General features: G+C 37.4%; 1 protein-coding gene across 1 annotated transcript in view; it reads left to right on the forward strand.

Moving 5' to 3' along the window:
• The first annotated feature begins 719 nt into the window (after positions 1-719).
• Positions 720-25352, forward strand: part of LOC131547487 (NACHT, LRR and PYD domains-containing protein 12-like) — a 38071-nt gene continuing 13438 nt past the window's right edge. Inside the window, 7 exon segments of the mRNA XM_058788085.1 lie at positions 720-802; positions 1502-1615; positions 1691-1804; positions 1885-3678; positions 4337-4510; positions 10254-10427; positions 12082-12264. Coding sequence (XP_058644068.1) covers positions 720-802; positions 1502-1615; positions 1691-1804; positions 1885-3678; positions 4337-4510; positions 10254-10427; positions 12082-12264 — 2636 coding nt within the window.

The following is a 25352-nucleotide window of genomic DNA, read 5'->3' on the forward strand; positions in this document are numbered from 1 at the left end:
GACAACTCTGACTTAAAGCTCGAGTAGTATCATTAAGCCAGAGTTCCGACTTAGATTTACATTTTTTGGCTTTCAAAGAAGCTATAGAATTTAAAATATTAGTGCAGGTAGTATTAAACTTATTGCGATACTCTGCACCATTCCCATCATAGTAAAACTGGTCGGATGCATGAGAGACTTAAAAACAGCAGAAAAATCAATGCTAGTAGTTGATGAAAATGTCTGAGACCAGTGAACAGCCTTAGAAGGCAGGGTAACATTAAAACTAATAGGAACTGTAAATACAGTGGGCTTATGATCAGAAATGACATGGTCCTCTATTTCAAGATCACATACTGTCAGGCCATGTGATAACACAAGATCAAGAGTATGACCATGAACATGGGTGGGAACATTCACAAACTGTACCAAATCAAGAGTCAATAATAAGCACAGCACACATGAACATTAAAATCACCTAAAATTAAAAGCCTATCAAAATTAGGAACAATTCCCCCTAAAAAGTCAGATAACTCGTTAATAAAATCTTTGTGTAGTTTAGGTGGATGATAAATTACTGAAATCGCCACTGGGTTATCAAGTTCAAGTATGAACAGTTGAAGTTCAAAGCTCGAAAAAACTTCATTCCCTAATGTCCAACAACAAAAGTTCTGTTTAAAAATAGAAGCCAGTCCTCCCCCTCGTCCCAAAGATCGAGGAGTATTAAAAAATGTACAGTCATGAGGTACCAGTTCAGAGAACGGACTCAAATCCCCCGGAGTAAGCCAAGTTTCAGTAACGGAGGAAGTCAAGATCGCGGGAAGTAAAAAAGTAATTGAGGATAAACGTCTTGTTTACCATTGATCTAGCGTTGATCAGAGCCATCCTAATCTGCAGCGAATCCATAGTCGACTGTGGTGTTTGGCATAGCGAACGAAGGTGGCTGGAACACACTCCACTGAAAGTCCTCTGTTTCCTGAGAGAGCCAAGTCTAGGTAAAACAAAAATGGCTTGTGCTACGATAATCCTCATCATATCTGATTAATGCAGACAGCTCAATGAGTTTATTCCTCAGAAATCTGACACTTGATAAGATGATGGCAGGTAAGGGCAGCCTTCAGACTCTTCTCTGTAGCCTTTTACGTATTCCTCCTCTTGATCCTCTTTTCCTCCATTTCCCTTTATACTTTTTCCAGCCAAGGCCAAGCAGGAGACATTGTGGGACATCTTTAAAAATCACCGAATCCATAGGTGGTCAAACAGCAAACAAATGCAAGTCCAGCAAAAGCTCCTGCGAATAAACCAAGTTTTTTGCGGCTAATGCACACGCTCCGGTCGGCGTTGTCGTTGAACAGGTGTTTACCACCGTTGTCCATAAAGCCGAAACTGGTTGTAAAACAAATGCCAGCAGGCCCAAAATTATCCAAAAATCAGCCATCATGTATAAAAGACAAAATTTTAAATAAATAAAAACACTTAATACAAGTGTTTGTCATAAAGGATTAAATCTGTTTTGTTATAGTTCATTTCAGCAGAAGAGATCAGAAGCAGAGTCCAGCTGTGTGTCTCTGAGGAGTGACGGGTCTATGGGACATCCAATACATTTTAAGAGTGGAGATGCAAATACTGATCTCAGGTACATTTTTAGATAAGGATAATTTGGTGGAATATGGTAATTCAAAGGATTCACTTTATTCTCTCTGTGTTATAGTTCAGTTCATCAGAAGAGATCAGAAGCAGAGTCTAGCTGTGTGTCTATGAGGAGTGACGCATCTGTGAATCAGCCATTAGATTATAAGAGTAGAGATACAAAGACTGATCTCAGGTCTAATATATCTGTAAAATATTATTTGGTTATGATACAGAATATAGCTTATTTAATAATGCAATGTTTTATTTTTACAGACATGAAGTCCTCACCAAATTTAGATCAAATCTGATGAAGAAGTTTGGTCGTCTGTATGAGGGAACAGCGACGCAGGGAAACCCAACACTCCTGAATGAGATCTACACAGAGCTCTACATCACAGAGAGTGAGAGTGGAGAGATCAGTAATGAGCATGAGGTGAGACAGATTGAGACACAATCCAGGAGAGCAGCAACAGAGGACACAGCCATCAAATGCAATGACATCTTTAGACCTTTACCTGGACAAGACAAAGCCATCAGAACTGTGCTGACAAAGGGAGTCGCTGGCATTGGAAAAACAGTCTCTGTGCAGAAGTTGATCCTGGACTGGGCTGAAGGGAAAGAGAATCAGGACGTCCAGCTCATATTTCCACTGCCTTTCAGAGAAATCAATCTGATGAAGGACAAAACACTCAGTCTTTCAGATCTTCTTCATGTCTTTTTCCCTGAAACTAAAGAAATGGAAATATCCAGTGATGAATATAAAGTGTTGTTCATCTTTGATGGTCTGGATGAGTGTCGTCTGTCTCTGGACTTTCAGAGCGCTGTGAGGTTGTGTGATGTAAGTGAATCAGCCTCAGTGGATGTGCTGCTGATGAACCTGATTGTGGGGAATCTGCTTCCCTCTGCTCTCATCTGGATCACCTCCAGACCAGCAGCAGCTGATCTCGTCCCCTCTGAGTGTGTCCATCGAGTGACAGAGGTACGAGGCTTCAATGATCCACAGAAGGAGGAATACTTCAGGAAGAGAATCAGTGATCAGAGTCTGGCCAATACAATCATCTCACACCTGAAGTCATCAAGGAGCCTCTACATCATGTGCCACATCCCAGTGTTCTGCTGGATCTCAGCCGCTGTTCTGGAGAAGATGTTGAGTCGAGCAGAGAGTGGAGAGATTCCCAAGACTCTCACTCAAATGTACACACGCTTCCTGATCCTTCAGACCAACATCAAACATGAGAAGGACTATGAGAAGAAGGTGACAGATGAAGACATGATCCTCAAACTGGGGAAAGTGGCTTTTCAGCAGCTTGTGAAAGGCAACCTGATCTTCTATGAGGAGGACCTGAGAGAGTGTGGCATTGATGTGACAGAAGCAACAGTGTACTCAGGATTGTGCACTCAGATCTTCAGAGAGGAGTTGGGCTTGTATCAGGGGAAAATCTTCTGCTTTGTTCATCTGAGCATCCAGGAGCATCTAGCAGCTCTATATGTGCATCTCTCCTGTACAAACAGCAACAGAAATGTGTTTGAGCCCATCACAACACAAAATGCCCCGTCTAAAGTTCTGGACTGGTTTCAACATGTTTCTTTATCTGAGCTGCATCAGAGAGCTGTGGATGAGGCTCTACAGAGTAAAAATGGACATCTGGATCTTTTCCTGCGGTTCCTTCTGGGCTTGTCAGTGGAGTCTCATCAGATTCTCCTACGACAAATAATGACACTGAAAAGAAGCAGCTCTGACAGCAATGAGAAAACAGTTCAGTACATCAAGAAGAAGATCAGGACCATTGACTCTCCAGAGAAATCCATCAATCTGTTCCACTGTCTGAATGAACTGGGTGATCGTTCACTAGTGGAGGAAATACAACAGTATCTGAAATCTGGAAGAATAAAGGAAGCCAAACTCTCTTCATCTCAGTGGTCAGCTGTAGTTTTTGTGTTGCTGACATCAGAAGAGGAACTGAATGAGTTTTGTCTTCATAAATTTGTTAAAGGAAAGAATGAGCCTGAAAATATGAAAGTTCTTCAGAAGCTGCTGCCTGTGATTAAAGAATCCAGATCAGTTCAGTAAGTATCACTGAGAACAATCACTTCACTGTTAAAACATTAAGAAAATCAAAGTTAAAAGCTCATGAATCTTCAGTGCTGCAGATGTTGTCCAGGGTTTAGTGGTCAGTATTTTGATGTGTTTTATATCAAATCAGTGACACCGTTAGATTCTGAGACAAAGAAGTGGCAGATGAATAAATTATTTGGGTTTGTCAATAATTTAAGTAATTGTAATTTTTAAAGGGGTTATGAACTGCCTCTGTTTCTATTTTGTACTATTATCTGAGGTCCACTTATAATGTTTCTATAATTGAATATGGTTGGCACAACATCGTCTTTTAGTTTCAATCTTTCTGAAAATCCTGCATCAAATTGTGCCTTGTTTGTAAACAAATCTGCGGTAAAATGAAGTGAACAAAAGACAGATTTCTTACTGACGCAGTCTGGATCTTCCTTAAAAATAAAGTTCATTCACTCTTTCCTAACATTGGGATCAGAAGGAAGGCAATGCAAAGACTGTTTTTTCCACAGCTTGGCACTGAACAGCATCATCTTGTCTTCAGAGCATCTTTATCGTTTGGTTTCTGCATAGACCTGCCTGTTTTCCTCTCTCTCGTAAACACTGTATGTGTGATCTGATCTGAGAGAGTGAAGAGTGTGTAATTGTTCTCTACAGGTTGTATGATTGTGGTGTCACAGATGAAGGTTGTGCTGCTCTGGCTTCAGCTCTGAGATCAAACCCCTCACACCTGAGACGTCTGGATCTGACTGTGAATAAAATAGGAGATTTGGGTGTGAAGCATCTCTGTGCTGTACTGGACGATTCTCGCTGTAAACTGGAGATACTGTGGTAAGATCATCTCTTATAGTCTCATGTCTTTGTCTCATGTGTCCTTTTAATGTAAATTCTGACTAGACACAGTAAATCTCAGCACAAATGACTGAAGATGAAGTTCATTTCATTCATCATCACATCACATGAGCTCTTGCTTGTGTTTTTGGCCACAAAAAAATTACTGGAGTTTCAGTTGCTAGTTTGATTAATACTCCTTCACCTGCCCATCTCTGTGTAAGAGTTTATTTTCCTCTTATTTTCCACTTTTTCTGAAATCAAACCCCTCACACCTGAGACAACTGAATCTGTTTTGCAATAAGATAGGAGATTCAGTGAATCTGCTCTCTGATGTTGATCTTGTTAGCAAAGGCTTGACTGTTAGCAGACAAAATTACTAAAGAAACCAGTCAGATAAGTGGGAGAGTAAGGACAGTGCACTTTTGAGGCGACCAACCCGAGTACAAATCTGCATTTCTTCTCATTTATTCCATTGTACAGTATCTCACAGAAGTGAGTACACCCCTCACATTTTTGTAAATATTTTATTATATCTTTTCATGTGACAACACTGAAGAAATGACACTTTGCTACAATGTAAAGTAGTGAGTGTACAGCTTGTATAACAGTGTAAATTTGCTGTCCCCTCAAAATAACTCAACACACAGCTATTAGTGTCCAAACCGCTGGCCACAAAAGTGAGTACACCCCTAAGTGGAAATGTCCAAATTGGGTGTCCAAAAGTGTCAATATTTTGTGTGGCCACCATTATTTTCCAGCACTGCCTTAACCCTCTTGGGCATGGAGTTCACCAGAGCTTTACAGGTTGCCACTGGAGTCCTCTTCCACTCCTCCATGACGACATCACGGAGCTGGTGGATGTTAGAGACCTTGCGCTCCTCCACCTTCTGTTTGAGGAAGCCCCACAGATGCTCAATAGGGTTTAGGTCTGGAGACATGCTTGGCCAGTCCATCACCTTTACCCTCAGCTTCTTTAGCAAGGCAGTGGTCGTCTTGGAGGTGTGTCGTTATCATGTTGGAATACTGCCCTGCGACCCAGTCTCCAAAGGGAGGGGATCATGCTCTGCTTCAGTATGTCACAGTATATGTTGGCATTAATGGTTCCCTCAATGAACTGTAGCTCCCCAGTGCCGGCAGCACTCATGCAGCCCCAGACCATGACACTCCCACCACCATGCTTGACTGTAGGCAAGACACACTTGTCTTTGTACTCCTCACCTGGTTGCCGCCACACACGCTTGACACCATCTGAACCAAATAAGTTTATCTTGGTCTCATCAGACCACAGGACATGGTTCCAGTAATCCATGCCCTTAGTCTGCTTGTCTTCAGCAAACTGTTTGCAGGCTTTCTTGTGCATCATCTTTAGAAGAGGCTTCCTTCTGGGATGACAGCCATGCAGACCAATTTGATGCAGTGTGCGGCGTATGATCTGAGCACTGACAGGCTGACCCCCCACCCCTTCAACCTCTGCAGCAATGCTGGCAGCACTCATACGTCTATTTCCTAAACACAACCTCTGGATATGACGCTGAGCACGTGCACTCAACTTCTTTGGTGGACCATGGTGAGGCCTGTTCTGAGTGGAACCTGTCCTGTTAAACCACTGTATGGTATTGGCCACCGTGCTGCAGCTCAGTTTCAGGGTCTTGGCAATCTTCTTATAGCCTACGCCATCTTTATGTAGAGCAACAATTTTTTTTCAGATCCTCAGAGAACTCTTTGCCATGAGGTGCCATGTTGAACTTCCAGTGACCAGTATGAGAGAGTGAGAGCGATAACACCAAATTTAACACATCTGCTCCTCATTCACACCTGAGACCTTGTAACACTAACGAGTCACATGACACCTGGGAGAGAAAATGGCTAATTAGGCCCAATTTGGACATTTTCACTAACAGTGACCGGGCAGTTTAAATACAGTTTTTACAGTCGCTGTGGCTGCCTTGAATTAGCACAGCCACCAGCCTATAGCAGGGCCAATGGCTCAAATCGAAACCAACACTTCGCACTTAAGTGCAGGAAAGGAGCTAAGCTAAAGGGGCAATTATTATAATTATCAGTAAGTGCAATCAAAAATATAAACCACAACGAAAAAGCAGAATAGAAATAGGTAGGAAACTAAGTATTCTTTCCTAGCAGCAAGTAATTAATTTAAACAACAGAACTACGAACACTTAAAACACTTACGCGCTGCCGTCCGTCTCTTCTGGTGATTAATCAACTTCTCCCATAAGAAAACATAAGAAAATATTCAAAACATTGAAATAAAATGTCTAACATGTATATAATTAAAATTATTTGTGGTGTCCTCACGTTGATCAGATGTTCTGGTGAATCAATCACATGCAGCTCATATTGTTCCCAAACTCAAAACCGTGAGTCTCTTCCCACAGCTTCAAAAACAGCTTTACTGATCAGCAGCTTCAGTGTGATTAGGAGCAGGTGTAGGGGTGGCTTTAGGAATACACACAAGTAAGGACACCATAAGACAGCATCTGTTTATAATGAATAGAATCATATAAAGAATATGTTATTATGCACTGTTTTGTAAAGCATTGCAATACATTTGGGTGTAAGTACTATCTGCCACAATTTACACCAAGTATAAATAATATCTCACAGTGTAGCTGATCTCAGGTTTTGCTGTCCTTGGGTGATGCACACACACACACACACACACGCACACCAACCACTACTCCATACATATTAACCCTCTGGGGTCTGAGGTCATTTTGGGGCCCTTGAGATGTTTTGACATGCCCTGATATTTGTGCTTATTTCAGATACTTAAAACATACTATTGACCAACATATAATTTTTTTGTATTCAGCACAAACTGTGTTACAATAATATGTGACCAAGATGGATGTACATTAGGGCTGGGCAAAAAAAAATCTATTTTTCTAATGACGTCGATTCGGTATCGATTCTCAAAAGCCGCGAATCAATCTTTTCCGGTATTTATTTCAGCACACATTTAAAACAAGATCTGATTAATGTGATTCTCATCATTAGTCTTCTCCACTAGATGTCACCCTTATTTACCGATGCGCGATGGTACAACAGAAAGCCTGTCATTCATTCAGTGCTTATGGCGGAGATACTGTTGATGAGAACCAAGAACAAAGCCATATGCGTGATTCATAATGCTGAGGTGAAATGCTATAGTAATACTATAAATCTGTGGAAGCATTTGATAACAAGCATAAGGCACCATGATTTCCGCAATGAATGAATGAAGGGTGGATTGCGCAACACACTGTTTTGTTTACCACACACATACTAAAGCGCGGACAACGCTCGCGGTGTTTTCATCGTCTGTCGTCTCACTATATGATGATATTAACACACTGCTGCTCTGAGAGTCATTTCATTAGCATTTTACAGTTTAATTTGAGGAAACTACTGTCATATCACATGATACACAGCAGCTGCAAGTTCCTCACGGCAACCTGTCAAAATAAAAGTTTAGTTTAACGCTAAGAGCAGTCTTAAGACTCAATGCTTCTACTACTAATAAATATTAATTAATCTTTATTTTTAAAGGAATAATCCCATTTGTTTTCTTTTTCATTTTAACAGTAAACCTCTGTTGTGCAGCACTTTGTTTGCCAAAAAATTAAAGGGTTTAATTTTCATTTGATTAGGATAAATTAATGTTTTATGCCTTCATCTGATTACCAGAAAAATTAAGAACATTTTATAGGGCCCTATTATTGTTTAAGAAAGGACACTATACAAAAAAAAAAAAAAAAAAGGTTTAAAATACAGGCCTGTGGTTCTTAATTTCTTTTTATTAACTCTCCATTTGTAAACTGATGTTTACTGTTCATTTTTTAGAAATATCAATAGCTTTTGTATTAAAACTATTTTCACTGAATGTAATCAAAAAATCGAGAATCGAACCGAGAGCTTTTGAATCGAAATCGAATCGAATCGGGACATCTGAATCGATACCCAGCCCTAATGTACATGTTTGCATTTTTAGAAAAAATATTATGCGTGCTTAGTAAGTTTTGGGGAAAAAAATGTAGCTGAAATAAGGCCTTAAAACCCACACTAAATAGTTCTGAATAAAATTGAGTAATCAGTCTTGTAGGCTAGAATATTTACTTCACAATTATGTGAAAATCATTCTGCTTACTCATTCACAGAAAACAATATATTTATTTAAATTTTTCAAGACATGTTTTGTGATCGAAAGACTATATGCGAGGGAGTGGCAATGGCCTTGAATATTATGTGAGTCTCACCTGAGAGACAAAGGGCCCTCCCCTAATGCCCCCTAATGGCCCATCAGTGTGACTGTGACTGTGAGGCAGGTAAGAGAGAATGCAAGGAGATTGAAAAAAAGTTTTTTTTTAATTATTTGTATTTTATTTACAACACCGTATAATCAAAACATACATAATGAAGGTCAAAGACACATTATTGTGCACAGAGATGTAAACAGACTTTGAGTCATTTCTGCAACAGATTCTGTTCAACAAGTGAAACAAGTAAATCATACCTGATATTTACGTGTGTTATTTAAGTGTTTCTACTTCTTTCCATGGATTTCAAGAAGAAAAAAACATAATCAGTAGAAAAGGAGCTTGTTTTAACATAGAATATCAGTGTAGTTGAACATCTGATGTTGGTACAGCGCTCTCAGAGGAAAACAGTTTGAAGAGACATCAGGATACATCTGGTGCTGGTATCTGATTCAATAAAATACAAACAACCAAAAAAAAAAAAAACATTTGTGAACATGTTAATATCAGGAACATCTGTGTGTGTGTGTGTGTGTATATATATATATATATATATGTATATATATATATATGTATATGTGTTTTGTAGCCATAGACTCACACATGCTTTGTACTATCATAAAAAAAAGAAAGAAATCTTATATCTGAGAAACTAATTATTATTGTTTAGCACGTTATTAAAATCAATTTCTGAACAGAGTAAGCTATTAATAATAAATGTACTAAACATACTTAGACTCGTAGCATTCATCATGTTACAGTGTACACTCATATTACTTTTATTGTTTTATATAGAGCATGAAAACATCATCGCGCCGTATGAAATTTAAATACAATGAATTGCCTATCATATTAAAAATGTTTTACTCGATTTCAAGTATTGTAGTCAGGAATTATAATAACTCCCATGTCTCTGTGTTGAGTGTTTGCTGAGTTACAGTTCATTTTAGTGACGCGTTTCTAAAGGCAGTTCGCGGAGACGGAGAAGACAGAGAGCGCACCCTGTTTGTTTTCCTTATTTTCCAAAACCACAACATTTTGTTTTTATTGTGAGTGTACCCAAAAAAAAAAAAAAAAATAGACACTGCAAAGTTTCAATTGATGTATAACACTTATCTGTATGAGTATTTTTAGTGTCTTTCGCACTGATAAGAAAAAAAAATTAGCTCGTCTCGCCGGCGAGACAGCCGACCTCAGACAGTTAATACAGATCAAAATAATAGTATAAAACTCTGTATAAAACGCAGACAAATACTGACAGTGCAATAAATGAATATTATTTATCTTTCTGGAATGAGAATTTAAATGATTTGATTAGGGTTTTTTTTTTTTTTTTTTTGCTCTTTTGACATTTTAGATCTCAATTCAATGATCCATCAAACATGTTGATTGTGTTTTGTGATTTGTGTTTGTACTTTCTCTTTATTAATGGATTCAGTGCTAATCTGATCTGAGAGTGAAGAGTGTGTCATTGTTCTCTACAGGTTGTTTAATTGTGGCGTCACATACGAAGGTTGTGCTGCTCTGGCTTCAGCTCTGAAATCAAACCCCTCACACCTGAGAGAACTGAATCTGTCTAGGAATGAAATGGGAGATTTGGGTGTGAAGCGTCTCTGTGCTGTACTGGAGTATCCTCACTGTAAACTGGAGATACTGTGGTAAGATCATCTCTCTGATAGTCTCACGTCTTTGTCTTGAGTAAGATGTGTCCTTTAATGTAAATTCTGGCTAGACACACTAAAACTCAGCACAAATGACTGAAGATGAAGTTCATTTCATTCATCTTCATCACATCACATGAGCTCTTGCTCCTGTTTTTGATCCAAACATGACACAAGGATGTGTTTGATCACAAGAGTTAATAAATGAGATGTAATGGGGAACACGTGGCTCCTGTGAAGCAAATCCAGGGCTTAAAGTTCTCCGGCACCGTGCCGGATCTCTGGCGTGTAGCGTTTGGCTGCGAAAAAAAAATAATCCTACATTTAAAAAAAAAAAACTTGTTGATATCACTGTCGAGTCCTTGAGTTTGCCTACCAGTGGTATGAGAGGAGAAACATTACAAGCCAGTCAGAATTTTTTTGCTCTCATAAACACGAGACGCGCATAATAGTATCCAACTACAGAGTCGCAGTCCTGATGAATGGAGAAGTGCAACACGTTGAAAAAGCAGCGAGGAGCAATTGTCAAAGATGTCCATCTAGCGCATATTTACATAGAAAAATTAATTAAAAAGCAGCGGAGCTTTGTAAACAGCTCAGAGTAATCATGTCATCTCCATAAGAACGATATGATTGCCAGAATATATTTACAGGGATTTTTGAAAAGATCCTGTTCACACATGATCTCTTAATGGTAACTTGTCGGTAATTTACCAGTAAAGACTGTATGTGTGAAAGAGGCTAAACTCTTCATCTGCATATGCTGTGGATTTGAAATGCTTAACATTCATCTGGGAAAACAGTGTTCATTATCTCACTAGATTTGTGACGTAAATCATTTATAAACGTTTGCCAACACAGGAGAATACATCAACCTGTTTCGAAATATGCCATTTATTGTACATCGCGATTTCAAAATAAAAGTTTCTGAGTTTGCATATGGCCAAATATGAAAATTTCATGGGTTTCAACATCGTTTAATCACGCTGTAAAGTTAAACGTCATCAGACCGTTGGTGCCCTCTGCAGGTATTTTTTTTATAATACACAAATTGGTTATGTTCATATTATGTATAGGCATATTATATTATGTATTTTAACAGTGTTGTTCAATAAAACCATGTAATTACTTGGTTTTTATATTTTATTTGAGCTAATTATTATTGCCTTATCGTTAGTTTATATATAAATAGTCATACTAAAGCCTGGTTTTCACTTAGGTCTATTTGTGTTGGTAAAAAATATCAGATCACTCAGTTGCCAAAATAATCATTAGTTACAGCCCTAGATTAGTTAAAATATTTCAAAATACAACTGCATTGTTTTACTTTTTGTAATTAAAAAACAAATATTTTGTCATTGAAAATTTCTTAAAAATAGTATTAAGGAATTGTCTCATTCTAGTGAAACAAGTATCTGTATTTTGTCTCATCTGGTGAGCTAAGTGTATTGTCACACCCCTAGTGTCGATAAGCGATGATATAGCTCTTAATTTTTCCAAGTGGATGATATAGCTTTCATTCTTCAGGTCAGCCATATATTCATGAAGAAAAAAAAAAAATTGAATAAGGAAAGCAATAACTTTTCCATAGTATCCTTCCAAATGTTAAAGTTGCCACATTCATTGCATACTTTACATGTGTTCTCTACAGGTTGAACGATTGTGGCGTCACAGATGAAGGTTGTGTTGCTCTGGCTTCAGCTCTGAGATCAAACCCCTCACACCTGACAGAACTGAGTCTGTTTGGGAATAAACTCGGAGAATCAGGAGTGAAGTTACTCTCTGATCTGAAACATGATCCACATTATAAACTGGAGAGATTATACTATTGTGAGTATATTATTTAAATCTTTTAAAATGGCCAAAGGTGAGTAACAGGCCTCATATGTGTGTAATTGGAGAATATAAGATAATAATTCAGCTTCAGTTTAGTCCCAGTACATTAAACTGTTTAATTCTGTGATCTATGAATATATTGATATTTTCATCTCTTCCAGTGTCTCTGTGTGTAAATGATAAAGAGAGAGTTGTTGATCATTCACTGTTATTAATCTATGATCAGTTGTTCATTCATATCTCTGGCTGTAATATGAATATACTGTGTTTTTCTGAAATGGATCTGCTGATGTGATGTGACAGCAGTAATGTCTCATACTCATATGTGACTGTCTGTGTGTTTTATTGTAGACTCTCAGTATTTAGACGTCAGTCCAGTTTCCTCAGGATCAGCTGATGGTGAATAAGGAGCCGCTACAGAGACGTCAGTCACACAATCAACAGAGACTGAAGACACAGAGACACACAGCATCACAGAAAGTTAAAACACAGGGCTTATATAGACAGAGTTAGCAATGGCAGGTGTGAAAATTCACTACAATATTTTCTGTTTTATTTTGTTTAACTGGAACCAATTGCTTCTTTTTTTTTTTGCTCAGTTGCATTGATGTTACGCCTCGAGACACTAACATGTGTAATTGATCAAGCAGCGCCAGAATCTGGAGCAGGATCTAATTGATGATAGTTGTGTTGTAACTGATGCTTGTGTGTCAGCTTGTGATTTTAAACATGTCCAAAAGAAGTAGTTTGAGCTGTAAGGGTGGATATTTGAGGAGAAATGTAAAGAAAGGTAAGTTCTTTGAGGTCAACTCAGACCGGTGTTTAATCATGACCCGTGGCTGTGGTAAAAGTTTGCAATATAAACGGCACAATGAGACACACTGGTCACTTAGAACGAAAAAAGTAAATGTCGTAAAAAGTAAATATTGTAATTGTTTTAATGATGTGTGAGGTGACTATGTAATTCTGCAACAAACAAAAACACGTCTTGAGAGTCTTTCACTGCAGGACGTCTTACTGACGTCAAATTATTCAAACTGGATTTCCCTCAAAACGTCATCACCAAACATTTCCAAACATGTTGAAAATAATCAAAAACAACAAAATACAATGAAACAACAAAAATGATAAAATATTTCCAAATCATCCTCACATTGAACTGTGTTCGAGGATGAGTCCTCATTTGTTACGCCCCGTGGCTCTAGATGGAACAAAAATAGGGTCACACAAGAAAGAAAGAAGAAGAATACAATATCAGGGTTTCCGCCGGGTCTTAAAAAGTCTTACATTGTACATAAATTTGTCTTAATTATGATTTCAAGAGATCTTAAATGTGGGGACGGAAAGACCAGAATTGTGATATGGCTGAATGTGACGATTAAACTTCAAAAGGCTATGATTTCATTAAATAAACATGAACGCAGTGTGTTCAAAGTCCGGTGCTGCGCTGCTGGCTGCCCACTGCTCCGGGTGTGTGTTCACGGTGTGTGTGCGTGTGTGTGTGTGTGCACTTGGATGGGTTAAATGCAGAGCATAAATTCTGTATGAGTATGGGTCACCGTACTTGGCCACACGTCACTTCACGTTCAATTTTTTTTATTTTTTTTCCCACTTTCATTATGATGTATTATATTAAGCTTCATGTAAAGTATTACATTTTCAATAAAACGGGTATCGAAAGACATCCGATTGAGTTTAATTAGTGATTTTGCTAATTCTCTATATATCTTCAGTGAGTCGAGCAGTAATCAGCACTGGTGATCTACAGAGCAAAAGATCTGTCCAACAATAAGTGGATGACGTTTCCTGAAAAAAGTGTTTGGTTTCTCTGAAGGATATCAGGAGCAGCGAGCTCAAAATGAGACGCACGCTGGAGTTTCACTTGAAATTAAAGTCTGCACAGTATTTACTAGAATATTTTCCATGACATCGATGAACATCTGCTTTAATTTAATTTAAAAGAATTTCCATCCAAACTCAATGTGTAATTCAGTCAAACACAATATCACTTCTATACTGCTGAACTCTTGATGAAACCGTTTATCAGAGCAAACATTCTGAGTCTTTTTGAAGGAGACGCTCTAGCAGCACAAACCTGTGTTTCAGTCGCCTCATTTACAAAATCAATTTAAAATAATCTGCAAATAATTACATAATGATAACATCAGCCAGTATGGGCCTAGAGTTTGCAATGATGAGCTTTTTCTTTTTTTTTTTTTTTTGGAAAGACATCTCTTCTGCTTATTTGATAAAAAATAAAGTAAAAATTGTGAAATATTTTTACAATTTAAAACAGCTGTTTTCTGTGTGAATATCTGTTAAAATGTAATTTATTTCTGCGATCAAATCTGAGTTTTCAGCATCATTACTCCAGTCTTCATTGTAACATGATCCTTCAGAAAACATTCTAATGTGTAAAAATCATGTCTAATATGTTTTTGTGGAATCTGTGATGCAAACTGTGATTCAAAATTTTGGTATATGTACAATTAAAAAAAAAGAAGAAATAAATTTTATTCATCAAGGACGCATTAAAATAATCAAAAGTGACATTAAGACAGTAAATAAATACTGTTCTTTTGAACTTTCTATTCATCTATGAATCCTGAAAAATAAAATGCATCACGGTTTCCACAAAAATATTGAGCAGCACAACTGTTTTCAACATTGATAATAATCAGAAATGTTTGTTGAGCAGCAAATCAGCATATTAGAATGATTTCTGAAGATCATGTGACACTGAAGACTGGAGTAATGATGCTGAAAATACAGCTGCGCATCACAGAAATAAATTACAGTTTAACAGATATTCACAAACAAAACATTTTACATTGTAATAATATTTCAAAAAATGTTTTACAGTATTTTTGATCAAACAAATGCAGCCTCGGTGAGCATTAATTACATCATCTGAAAGCTGAATAAATAAGCTTTCCATTGATATTGTTAGGATAGGAGAATATTTGGCTGAGATATTTTGAAACTATTTGAAAATCTGGAATCTGAGGGTGCAAAAAAAAATCAAATTATTGAGAAAATTGCCTTTAATGTTATCAAAAAGTGAAGTCCTTAGCAATGCATATTACTAATCAAAAATTAAGTTTTGATATATTTACAGTAGGAAATTAATTAATATCCTAATGATTTTAGGCATAAAAAAATCTATAATTTTGACCCATACAATGTATTGTTGGCTATTGCTACAAATATACCTGTGCTACGTATGACTGCTTTTGTGCTGCAGGGTCATATTTGTGATATTTACAGTATATTAATTGAGTGTATTACCCAGTTGTGCATAACAGCAACCGAGACAGATATTATAACCTAAATTGTAATTGTTTTGCACTAATCAAGCCTAAACATGACCACCTCAGGTGAGTCCATCTTCAAGGTGCATTTCTTCACACCGAACTTCTCTCCCGCGGGGGCCGTGGGCTGCTACGACTAGGGTTGCCACCTTTAGCAAGGCAAATTAAGGGACACCCATTCACGAACCACCCCCCCCCCCCAAAAAAAAAAAAAACAAGGACACAAATAATCATTGAGGAACTCATAGCTCACCAATATAAAGCATGAGAAAGCATGCTCAAGTATGTAAACTTGCAACAGAACATATTAATATTGCTATTTTAAATTGGATTAATTAGTATTGGTCTTTTTTGACAGTTCTGCAGCTGTTCCCTGGATGGGATGCATTTTTATTATTTATTTATTTTATTAATTTGCTTAAATTAGGACCTCATTATTATGCAATTGTTTGTCCCATTTTTATCTACATAATGTAGCAGTTCTTTTTACTTTTTAAAGTGCCAAATTGTAGTAGTAGTAGTATGTATATTTATATTTATTATGTATATATGTATATTTATTATGTATATATTTATGATTAATATAAATGAAAAATTAATAAATAGGGTCTAAAATTAATTATAACCTATTAATTCATCTGTCTAATCATGTTTAAAAATATAATAATTATGTCTACCAAGCTCTGATAATGTATGGAATATTATATTAACAGACTATCCAAATTTTAATAAAACAATAGGCCTATACGATGTGTCTGTCACTTTAATGGTATGATTCACCCAAAAATGATTATATAAACCTGCATAAAGTTCTTTCTTCTTTTAACACAAAGATACTTTGAAGAATGTGGGTAACTAAACAGTTGCTGGTCCTCAGTAACTTCCATAGTTAAAAATACTATCAGAGTCATTGGGTACCAGAAACTGTTTGGTTACCCACGTTCTTCAAAGTATCTTCTTTTATGTTCAACAGAAGAAAGAAATAATTACAGGTTTGGAACAACTTGAGGGTGTGTAAACAATAATAAATAAAATAAAAATCATTTTTGGGTGAACTGTCCCTTTAAGTCAGACAGTCCACCATGAGCAACTGAATGCTTCTCTGCAAATTGTGCGTTCATCATTAGATACAGGACAGACCATTGATAACTTTCCCATTCAGCCCTACATCTGGAGAGTCTTGTGTTTAAAGGGCGGATGTGAGCTCTAGATGTTGTAAACCGCGCAGGTTTAGCGCTCCTGTGAAGGGCTTTAACAGTGCACGTTCTGGAGACTCTGTCGCTATGGAAACAAAGACGCCAAAATGCAATCACGAGCAAATGAGCTTCTCTAATAGGGGATGGGGGCGTGACGTCACTGCTCTAGCGCCGTGGTGGCTGATGGGAAAAATCGCCATTTTGTGAGGCCACTTGTTGCGACACGCAGAGGAAGTTGTAATATGAACGTGTTTTAAATAGGATACAGAAATTGAATAAACTGTAAATAAACATATTAAAGTTATTCAACAAAACATTATTTAGTCAAGAGCACTGAGGGATTTCTTCTGTCTTTTGTTGTTTGATTAACATTAATGACAGACGGCACAGCTTTATTAGGCTGCTGTCACAAGACCTGTTTCACGGATCCAATACTTATACACAGGGCCGTAGCTAGAGGATTGGGGGCCCCCTGAAAAAATATTGATGTGGGCCCCCCCACACACACACATATCATATACTGTACAATATACAAGCATGGAGGCCCATATATATCCTAATAGGTGTTTCTTACAAAATAACAAAACAGTTAACAAATAAATGCATATAAAGGTTTTTTACTGAACCTAATGCCTTTGCGCCTGAGTAGCGAGCCAGACTACTACCATCTGACCAAGTTTCAGCTCTCTAACTCTTACGATTTGGGCTGCAGGATCAGTTTTAGCGCAGAATAATAATAATAATAATAATAATAATAAATCCTAACAAATACAATAGAAATGAACCCCTAAAAATAAAACCTGGGGTTTTGACTACGCTATATGGTCGGCGGCCGTCTGGCGCCAGTAGCCTAAATAAAATTATGTGATGGCAGCAGTGGTGGTCGATAGTTTACATGACAACATACTAACCTGTCTTAAAGAAGGTCTTGATAGACTGGGATACAGCAATTATCCCGGCCTCTCTCTCCTTCTTTTCATTCCGTTTCTGGTAACCTAATTTATATTTTCTTTTCCCCGACATTGTCAGTCAGCATGTACATTAGGGTCGTTCTTGAACGATCCGTTCTTTTGAACGAATCTTTAATGTGACTCGGGAAGAACGAGTCGTCTCGGAGAGTGATTCGTTCAGTCGTGTATCTTGCCAACATCCTATAGGTTCTGCACTGAATTAGTTCACCTGTTTCGAGTCTTGGATCTGAGTCGTTCGTTCATCACGTGACAGCCCCATACGCGTAACCTATGCAGTAACTGTAAGAGTAAATAATAATAATAATAATAATAATAACTACTATGCACCCGTTTGTAAGGAAGCTTGTAAATTAACTAATTTATCTGTCCAATGCTGTCACGTCACTTGACAAAAGAACGAACGACTCGAAAGACTCGGGTTACAAACTAATCAATTATCCTTCCGGTTCTGACTGCATAGGTTTAGCTTATGATGCTGTCACGTGATGAACGAGCGACTCAAACCCGAAGACTTGTCAGATAAGAGGTGAGGTGAGCTAATAATATACAGACCCAGGTAAACAATGAATTAATCTTTTCTGTTTCTTATAGCATTAGTTTTTTATTGTTTGTAGTGTGATCAACGTTAGCATAAGTAGTAGATGTGTTAGGGAAGTAGCACGTAACATTTGAATTATATTTTGCTAAAATGAACGAAATGACTCGAAAAAAGATTCGTTCATTTTGCTGAACGAGACTCAAAGGTGAATGAGTCAGTAAAATGATCCGAACTTCCCATCACTAATGTACATCGCTAACTTCATCTGACGTCTCAACTCTGATTGGTTGTCTTGTTCACAATCTGGGGTGCGACTTCTGAGGATACTCCATATCAGACTAAACCATTTTTCGGGAGGGTAGAGGAGCAGATATTAGAACATTTATTTAACCAAATTGCATGCTTTTTTGTGGTTTTCATAATATCTCAGTTATACAACTAATAAAATATTAGAATTATTCACAGAACATGGGTCTATATAGTATAATTCCTGGATTTTGTGGGGCCCCCTGGGCGGTGGGACCATTTTGACGTTATTTTGTGTGTATTTGGCCACTTAAGCGCAACCAGCTGTGTTTGTTTGTTCGCAACGCGCGCTTTGGATGTGACTGCAGCGCACAGAAAAGTGCCTCTGGAGCGCACGAGTACCGAAAGACTTAAAAAGACGTGCAAATAATACATTTCTGGGATAATGCAACAATGACCGATTAGGCAACTGACAATTCTGTCAACTGTACCGAAACGCGAGCTAAAGTCTTGTATCGCAGCGTGCAGCAGATGTGAAGAGAAGGTCAAAGAGAGAGGACGCAGTGCAGCTGAATCACTCACGCTGCTTTCAAATGACTGGTTGTGTGAATTTATTTACTCATCTAACCTACACACTATATTGAATAAATGTTTTGCAGGAATTTCCCTCATTTTAAAGTCGAAAGCTGCGGTAATATATGCGCAATCCCGCACCGAAATTCAGGACCTGATTAAGCATAATTGTACTGTACATAGAATTGTGAAACATGACTTTTCCAAAACTTTTTGGGTTTATTTATTTTTCCAAAACTTTCCAGGCCTGGAAATTGCTGTTTTAAAATTCCATGACTTTTCCAGGTTTTTCATGACCGTATATGAACCCTGAATGTGACGATCGGGTGCGGTTAAATCAGACAAAAATATAGGTGCACCCGCACCTATATATTGGCACCTATATTGGCCATCTTTTCCAGGTACCGTTTTCTTGCGAACGGTAGAAGTTTGCCTCTGTATAGTACATTTTGTTCTTTTAATCGACTTTTCAACATTTTTTTTCGTGTGATTGTTGTAAGTCTCGCCCGATGTGGCCTCACAATATGGCGGCGCCCTCTTGTTTACGTCCCAGAATGCACTGCGCAGTGACGTCGGTTGCCAAGCTCTATAGAGTGGTGGAACTATACCCGGAAGCGAGTTAGCATTTTAGCACTTCTGGTTCCATCGTCTCAGAATTGTGAGTTGTAAAATTGCAATTGCGAGTTTACACCTTGCAGTTCTTTCTTTTTTAAAATTGCAAGATTATGAAATTGTAATTACAAGTTTATTGTCACGAATCCGGTTCATGGTCTTCCGTCCACTCACCATCAGAGGTCGCCCTTCCACCACATTGACTCTTGCACTACACTACTATTGCACGTTACCCACAGACTACAATACCCATCATCCATTGCACTGACGTCACACACACACACACACACTCACAGCTGATTGCACTGATCACACAGTTTACATAAACCATGGACTTTCTCAGTCACACGGCCGAGTATTTTGTAACGGAGCCGACGAGACGTGAGGCATGCGGATCCATTTGCAGGCTTTTATTATGAAACATGGTCGAAACACAGGCAGGGTTGAACAACTGGCAAACAGAGGGCTAGACAAGAGAGGTAATCCGAAACGTGAGCAATAATCCAGGCAGGGCGCGAACAATATCCAAAGGGCAAGGCAGAGAGATAGTCCAGGTACACAGAAATAATCCAGGCAGGGCATCAACAGAGTCCGAACGGTGAGACAGGGTAAATACAGGGAACACAGATTAGAAAACAACAAACAGGATCGTGAAAAACACAGAACAATACAGGAATTAAACAGAAACATGGAATGGCTCGGTAAGGTAGCTACCGCTAGAAGAGTGCTATACGCAGATCAATACTCGGCCGTGTGACTGAAAAAGTCCATGGTTTATGTAAGCTGTGTGATCAGTGCAATCAGCTATGAGTGTGTGTGTGTGTGTGTGTGTGTGTGTGTGTCGTCAGTGCAATGGATGATGGGTATTGTAGTCTGTGGGTAACGTGCAATAGTAGTGTAGTGCAACAGTCAATGTGGTGGAAGGGCGACCTCTGATGGTGAGTGGACGGAAGACCATGAACCGGATTTCTGACATTTATATCTTGCAAGATGTACTTGCAATTCTAAAGCTGACTTTTTTCTGAATTCTAAGTTCACATCTAATTTCACATCTTGCTATTGACTGTTTTCTCAGAATTGAGTTTACATTTCACAATTCTGAAATGTTTGGACTCCACATGCACATGCAGAATTCTGAGGAAAAAATCAGAATCATGTAATTGGAAGATATAAACTCACAATTGCAAGGGAAAAAAAATAAAAATCTGAATTGTGAAATTCACAGTTGTCTTTTTTTGTTATAATTTTATTCTGTGGTAGAAATAAGCTGATGTCAAAATGATGCCAAATGAAGGGCATTAATGAAGAATAATTCAGAAGGAGCTCCAGGTGAACGTGATGATTTAATATGAAGAGGATCAATCCTACTGTACCACATACTGTCAGCTCTTCATTATTTTATGTCTGAATGTACTGGGTGAAGTATTAAAGTTTGGAAATATTTCTACATTAAACATTTTTTTAAAAAAGGGAAAGCATATTATTTGCTTTTCTTTGATCACAATATAATTAAATTGGGATGTTATTTTGTGATGTTCTGTGGTTTTAGTTGGTTTGTGTTACTTAAAATGTTTCATCCTGTTGATCAAAATCATTAATAAAACATCTGAATCTGACATTAATGGCTGACTTTATAAAGCTTGATGAACATGAACATGCTCTTGATGAACTCAGTCTGTCCAGCAGAGGGCGCTGCAGCTGCATACAGAAACTGAACAGACACAAATCATTTAATATTTAAACAGAAACACCATAGATGTGTATTTCCTTCTGAAGCATGTCTTATAAAAGTGAAGAAAAACAAACAAACAAACAGGTTTAAGGCAGGAACATAACTTAAATTTTTAAGTTGAAGTAGGTGGATTTTTTTTCTTTTTTTTTTTACATTTCACAATATTGGCTTTTTTCTTTTGAATCTCACAGTTCTGACTTTTTTTCTCTGTATTGGGAGTTATATAATTTCAATAGCGAGTTCACATCCCAAAAGTTTGACTTTTTTCCCTCAGAATGTGAGTTATAAATTGCAATTGCAAGTTTACATCTCACAAAACTGTAATTTCCTTCATAATTCTGAGTTTAATATCTTGTAATTCTTTTTTTTAATGTTTTCATTACATTAACTCTAACAACAGTTTAACCAATTTCTACTTCATTTTTTGAAGTTATACAAGATTCAACTAGAGCTACTTGAGCTACTGAACTTACAATTGTAAGCTGAAGTACGAAGATTTTTTTTTTTTCAGTGATGTCATGGATGGTGTCAGAAATATGTGCATATTCAATATTTCTTCTAACATTTGCATATTGAATTATTGCTCTTTTCTTGCATATACTGAGCCATTCATAACCGCTTGCATGTTTGCAGAACTGAGAAATGACTGCCTAGATATAGCTAGTCTTGAGTCAGGAGACCAGGAAACTGCTATAGTACTGTATACTGTAATGAGATTTGACCAAATGTGCAGTGCATGCTGAATTTATTATTTTTTTTTTTTACTGTACTGTATGTGGTGCATACCAAGTTCATATACAATTCTTTGGTATTTGAACTTTTCTAGTGTTTTTCATCTACTGCAAGATTACTTTACAGTAGTAAAATGAAAATGATCTGTTCCCCAAAGTTCATTGCTGAATTATTATTATTATTATTATCTGTAATTTATGTTGTATACTGTAACAAACTTTGAGCTGCAATAATAATTGCTGAATCCTAAGAGTTGTTTGTTAAGTGTTATTGATCTCATGAGTGTTCACTGGGCAGGAAAGTCTTCTGTGTATTTGAATTGTAAGTATTTAAGAATACCTGTAATAACTAGATTGAAAAATTTGAAAGACACATTTATGCTGGCTTGTCTTAAAGTCATAAATAGTTTGGTCAGTTAGATGTTCTAGATGTTTGCTAAAGTGTTGCTAGATGGTTGCTAGGATATTCTGGATGGTTGCTAGGCTCTTGCAGTTGCTGGGGTGTTGCTAGACTATTGATAGTGTGTCTGGGTGATTACAGACATTCCCATCTCTGGTAATAACAGAAAATCAAACATTGTTTTCAAAACTGATCCAGTTGCAATGCTTTGATATTATTGTATTTCTTTCTAATGTTAGGAAATTCAAAAGTGTTACTCTTAAACTTGCACTAACACGTGATTTATATACCATCTAAGTAGCCTATGCAATATTAATAGAACCGCATGTCTTCTTTAATGATACAAGCTCAGAAACATTTATAACCTGATGAAGTTTTTTATATTATGTTTTGACTTGGTGCCATGATGGATATTGAAATGTTATTTATTTTTCATTTTAAACAGTATAGATGATTACTTAATGGTAATGCAATATTTGTGAACAACTGTGCATGTCAGGCAATCAATCCCCAAAAACTATGGATGGGGGCTTGCTTTGGTGTTGCCACCCCTCATAGACCCCATGCCACCCCTTTGCCACCCTAAACATTATTTTCTAGATCCGCCCCTGGTCATCTTCATTTTCATACAAATACAAAAGCAACAGTTATTCTTTTTCCTGTTGGATTTTAATATTCTTCCAATATTTGGTATTGTGGCCATCTCCTCTTCATCTGTTCTTCATTATTTTGTGAGTCTCTGCCTTCTTGCTGTTGGCTGAGTAGAAGTTAATGTTAATTTCATTACTACATTAAATGTAACAGGTTGGATTAGAGAAGGTTAATTATGTGAAAAGAGCATTAGACTATGTGAAAAAAGCTGCTGCACATTGAAATGAATGATACCCTATTCAACATTTTTCATATACTGTATGTGTGTGTGTGTGTGTGTGTGTGTTATGGGGAATGTGGCTGTATCTGTATGATTATCATCTGTATGACCGCACATCAGCGTGTGATTACTGACTGTATGACCAGCTATCAGTGTGAATGCTGTATGTCTGGCAATCAGAGTATTTGACATACAAAGATAATTCTTTTCTTCTCTATCTATTCTTTTTTTATTACTCCAAAAAATATAATTTTTCTAGTGCTCAAATAAATCACTTATACGATGTCTAAGATTCTGTCTGTTACTTTATAATTGAAAAAGTACGCAGTGGTATGTATAATGACCGTTAATTAGCCCATTAGTACTGGTTTGGTTTAGTATTTATACTCCTATGTTTCCTGAGTTTTCTGACCTTCCCCTCCTCCCCCAATCCTTCCCCTTCTCATATTTCAGACTCGTCACCTACAGTATGTAAGTTTACTTGATATCCAGTACAGTAGATGGCGATAATGCTCCTAAAGAGTTAGTCGCCATTTACAAGAAGAAGAAGAAGAAGAGTTTTCTGATTTGTTCTGGCCGTTTCTCAAACGGAAGGCTGCATCCTCCGGAGGTCGCATTTGTAGGCTGCATACGTCATCAAGCCTGGTTTATTTCAGTTAACTGAGCATTACATTTGCGAGTCAAACGCATATTATAACATTTTACACATAACTAAGAATAATGGTCAAATTTATAACTTAATATATACTAAAATAAGATCTTCTTTGTGACGTATGCAGCCTACAAATGCGACCTCTGGAGGATGCAAGCCTTCCGTTTGAGAAACGGCCTCTGTCTCTCCCTGGCTGTGTTCGAAATGGCATACTTGCATACTGCTTACTGCCCAGTACACAGTGCATACTGCCAGGGCCGCTGCTGACCAAATGGGTGCCCTAAGCAGGATTGTACTGTTGTGCCCTCTCTGTTACAGCCCTTGGCTCCTTAATAATGGCAGAGAGTCTCTAACGGGTGCAATCTTTTTATTCAATTGTATTCAGCATGAGCACCGTGAAAACTAGAAGTAAACACACAAATATGCTTATTAAATAACTTTTAGCATGACACAAATTTACAAATAAAGCATCACTTCTTTTACAGTAAATTCTCATGCACTTGTGTATAAGCAATGCAAATCAAATGACCTTTAAAGTTGTCTAACAATAACAACACATATTTCCAGTAACAGTCAATATAGACATTTAACATCCTTAAAGCCTTTCAGTCAGTATACATGGAGCCAAATAATACACACCTCGCTCCGCTCACCAAGGGTGTAAACTTAAAATTGCTGCTTTTCTGTGTTAGCCGCTAGCTTGAAGGTCTCTGAACTAAAACAGCACATAAAAGTGTGGACATAAGAGAAAACAACTTCACAAAAACATCAGGAAAAACGGAATTACAGAACTAAATTAATATTGCAGAGAGAACAGCACCAAGATTCCACAATCTGAATTAACTTACATTATGTCTCTGAGTTTATGAGATGCGCGAAATCAGACAAGAGCAAACTGATAATCAGCAATACAGATTCCAGGGTAAACAGCCTGAAACCCAGTCACATGTATGACCGGACAGTGAGTGCATTAGCTCTAGCGGCCTCCAGTGGCCACTTACACTCTCCCTCAAATATTATGGAAGTAAAAAAAAAAAAAAAAAAAAAAATACTATAGGGGTCAAAATAGAACTTTAATAAAATATAAGAGTAAATAAATAAATTGTAATTAAATTATATTATTTACAAATTACAATTGTAGCTCTAGACAGTTACCTATGGCAGTAATGCAGTGGTGTGATTGATTTTATGGTCTCAAGCATTCAGAAATCACGCAAAAGAAAATTAAGCAGTTTTACTACGAAAACCATGAT

Source organism: Onychostoma macrolepis, chromosome 09 (genome assembly GCF_012432095.1).
Source record: "Onychostoma macrolepis isolate SWU-2019 chromosome 09, ASM1243209v1, whole genome shotgun sequence".
Classification (NCBI taxonomy): Eukaryota; Metazoa; Chordata; class Actinopteri; order Cypriniformes; family Cyprinidae; genus Onychostoma; species Onychostoma macrolepis.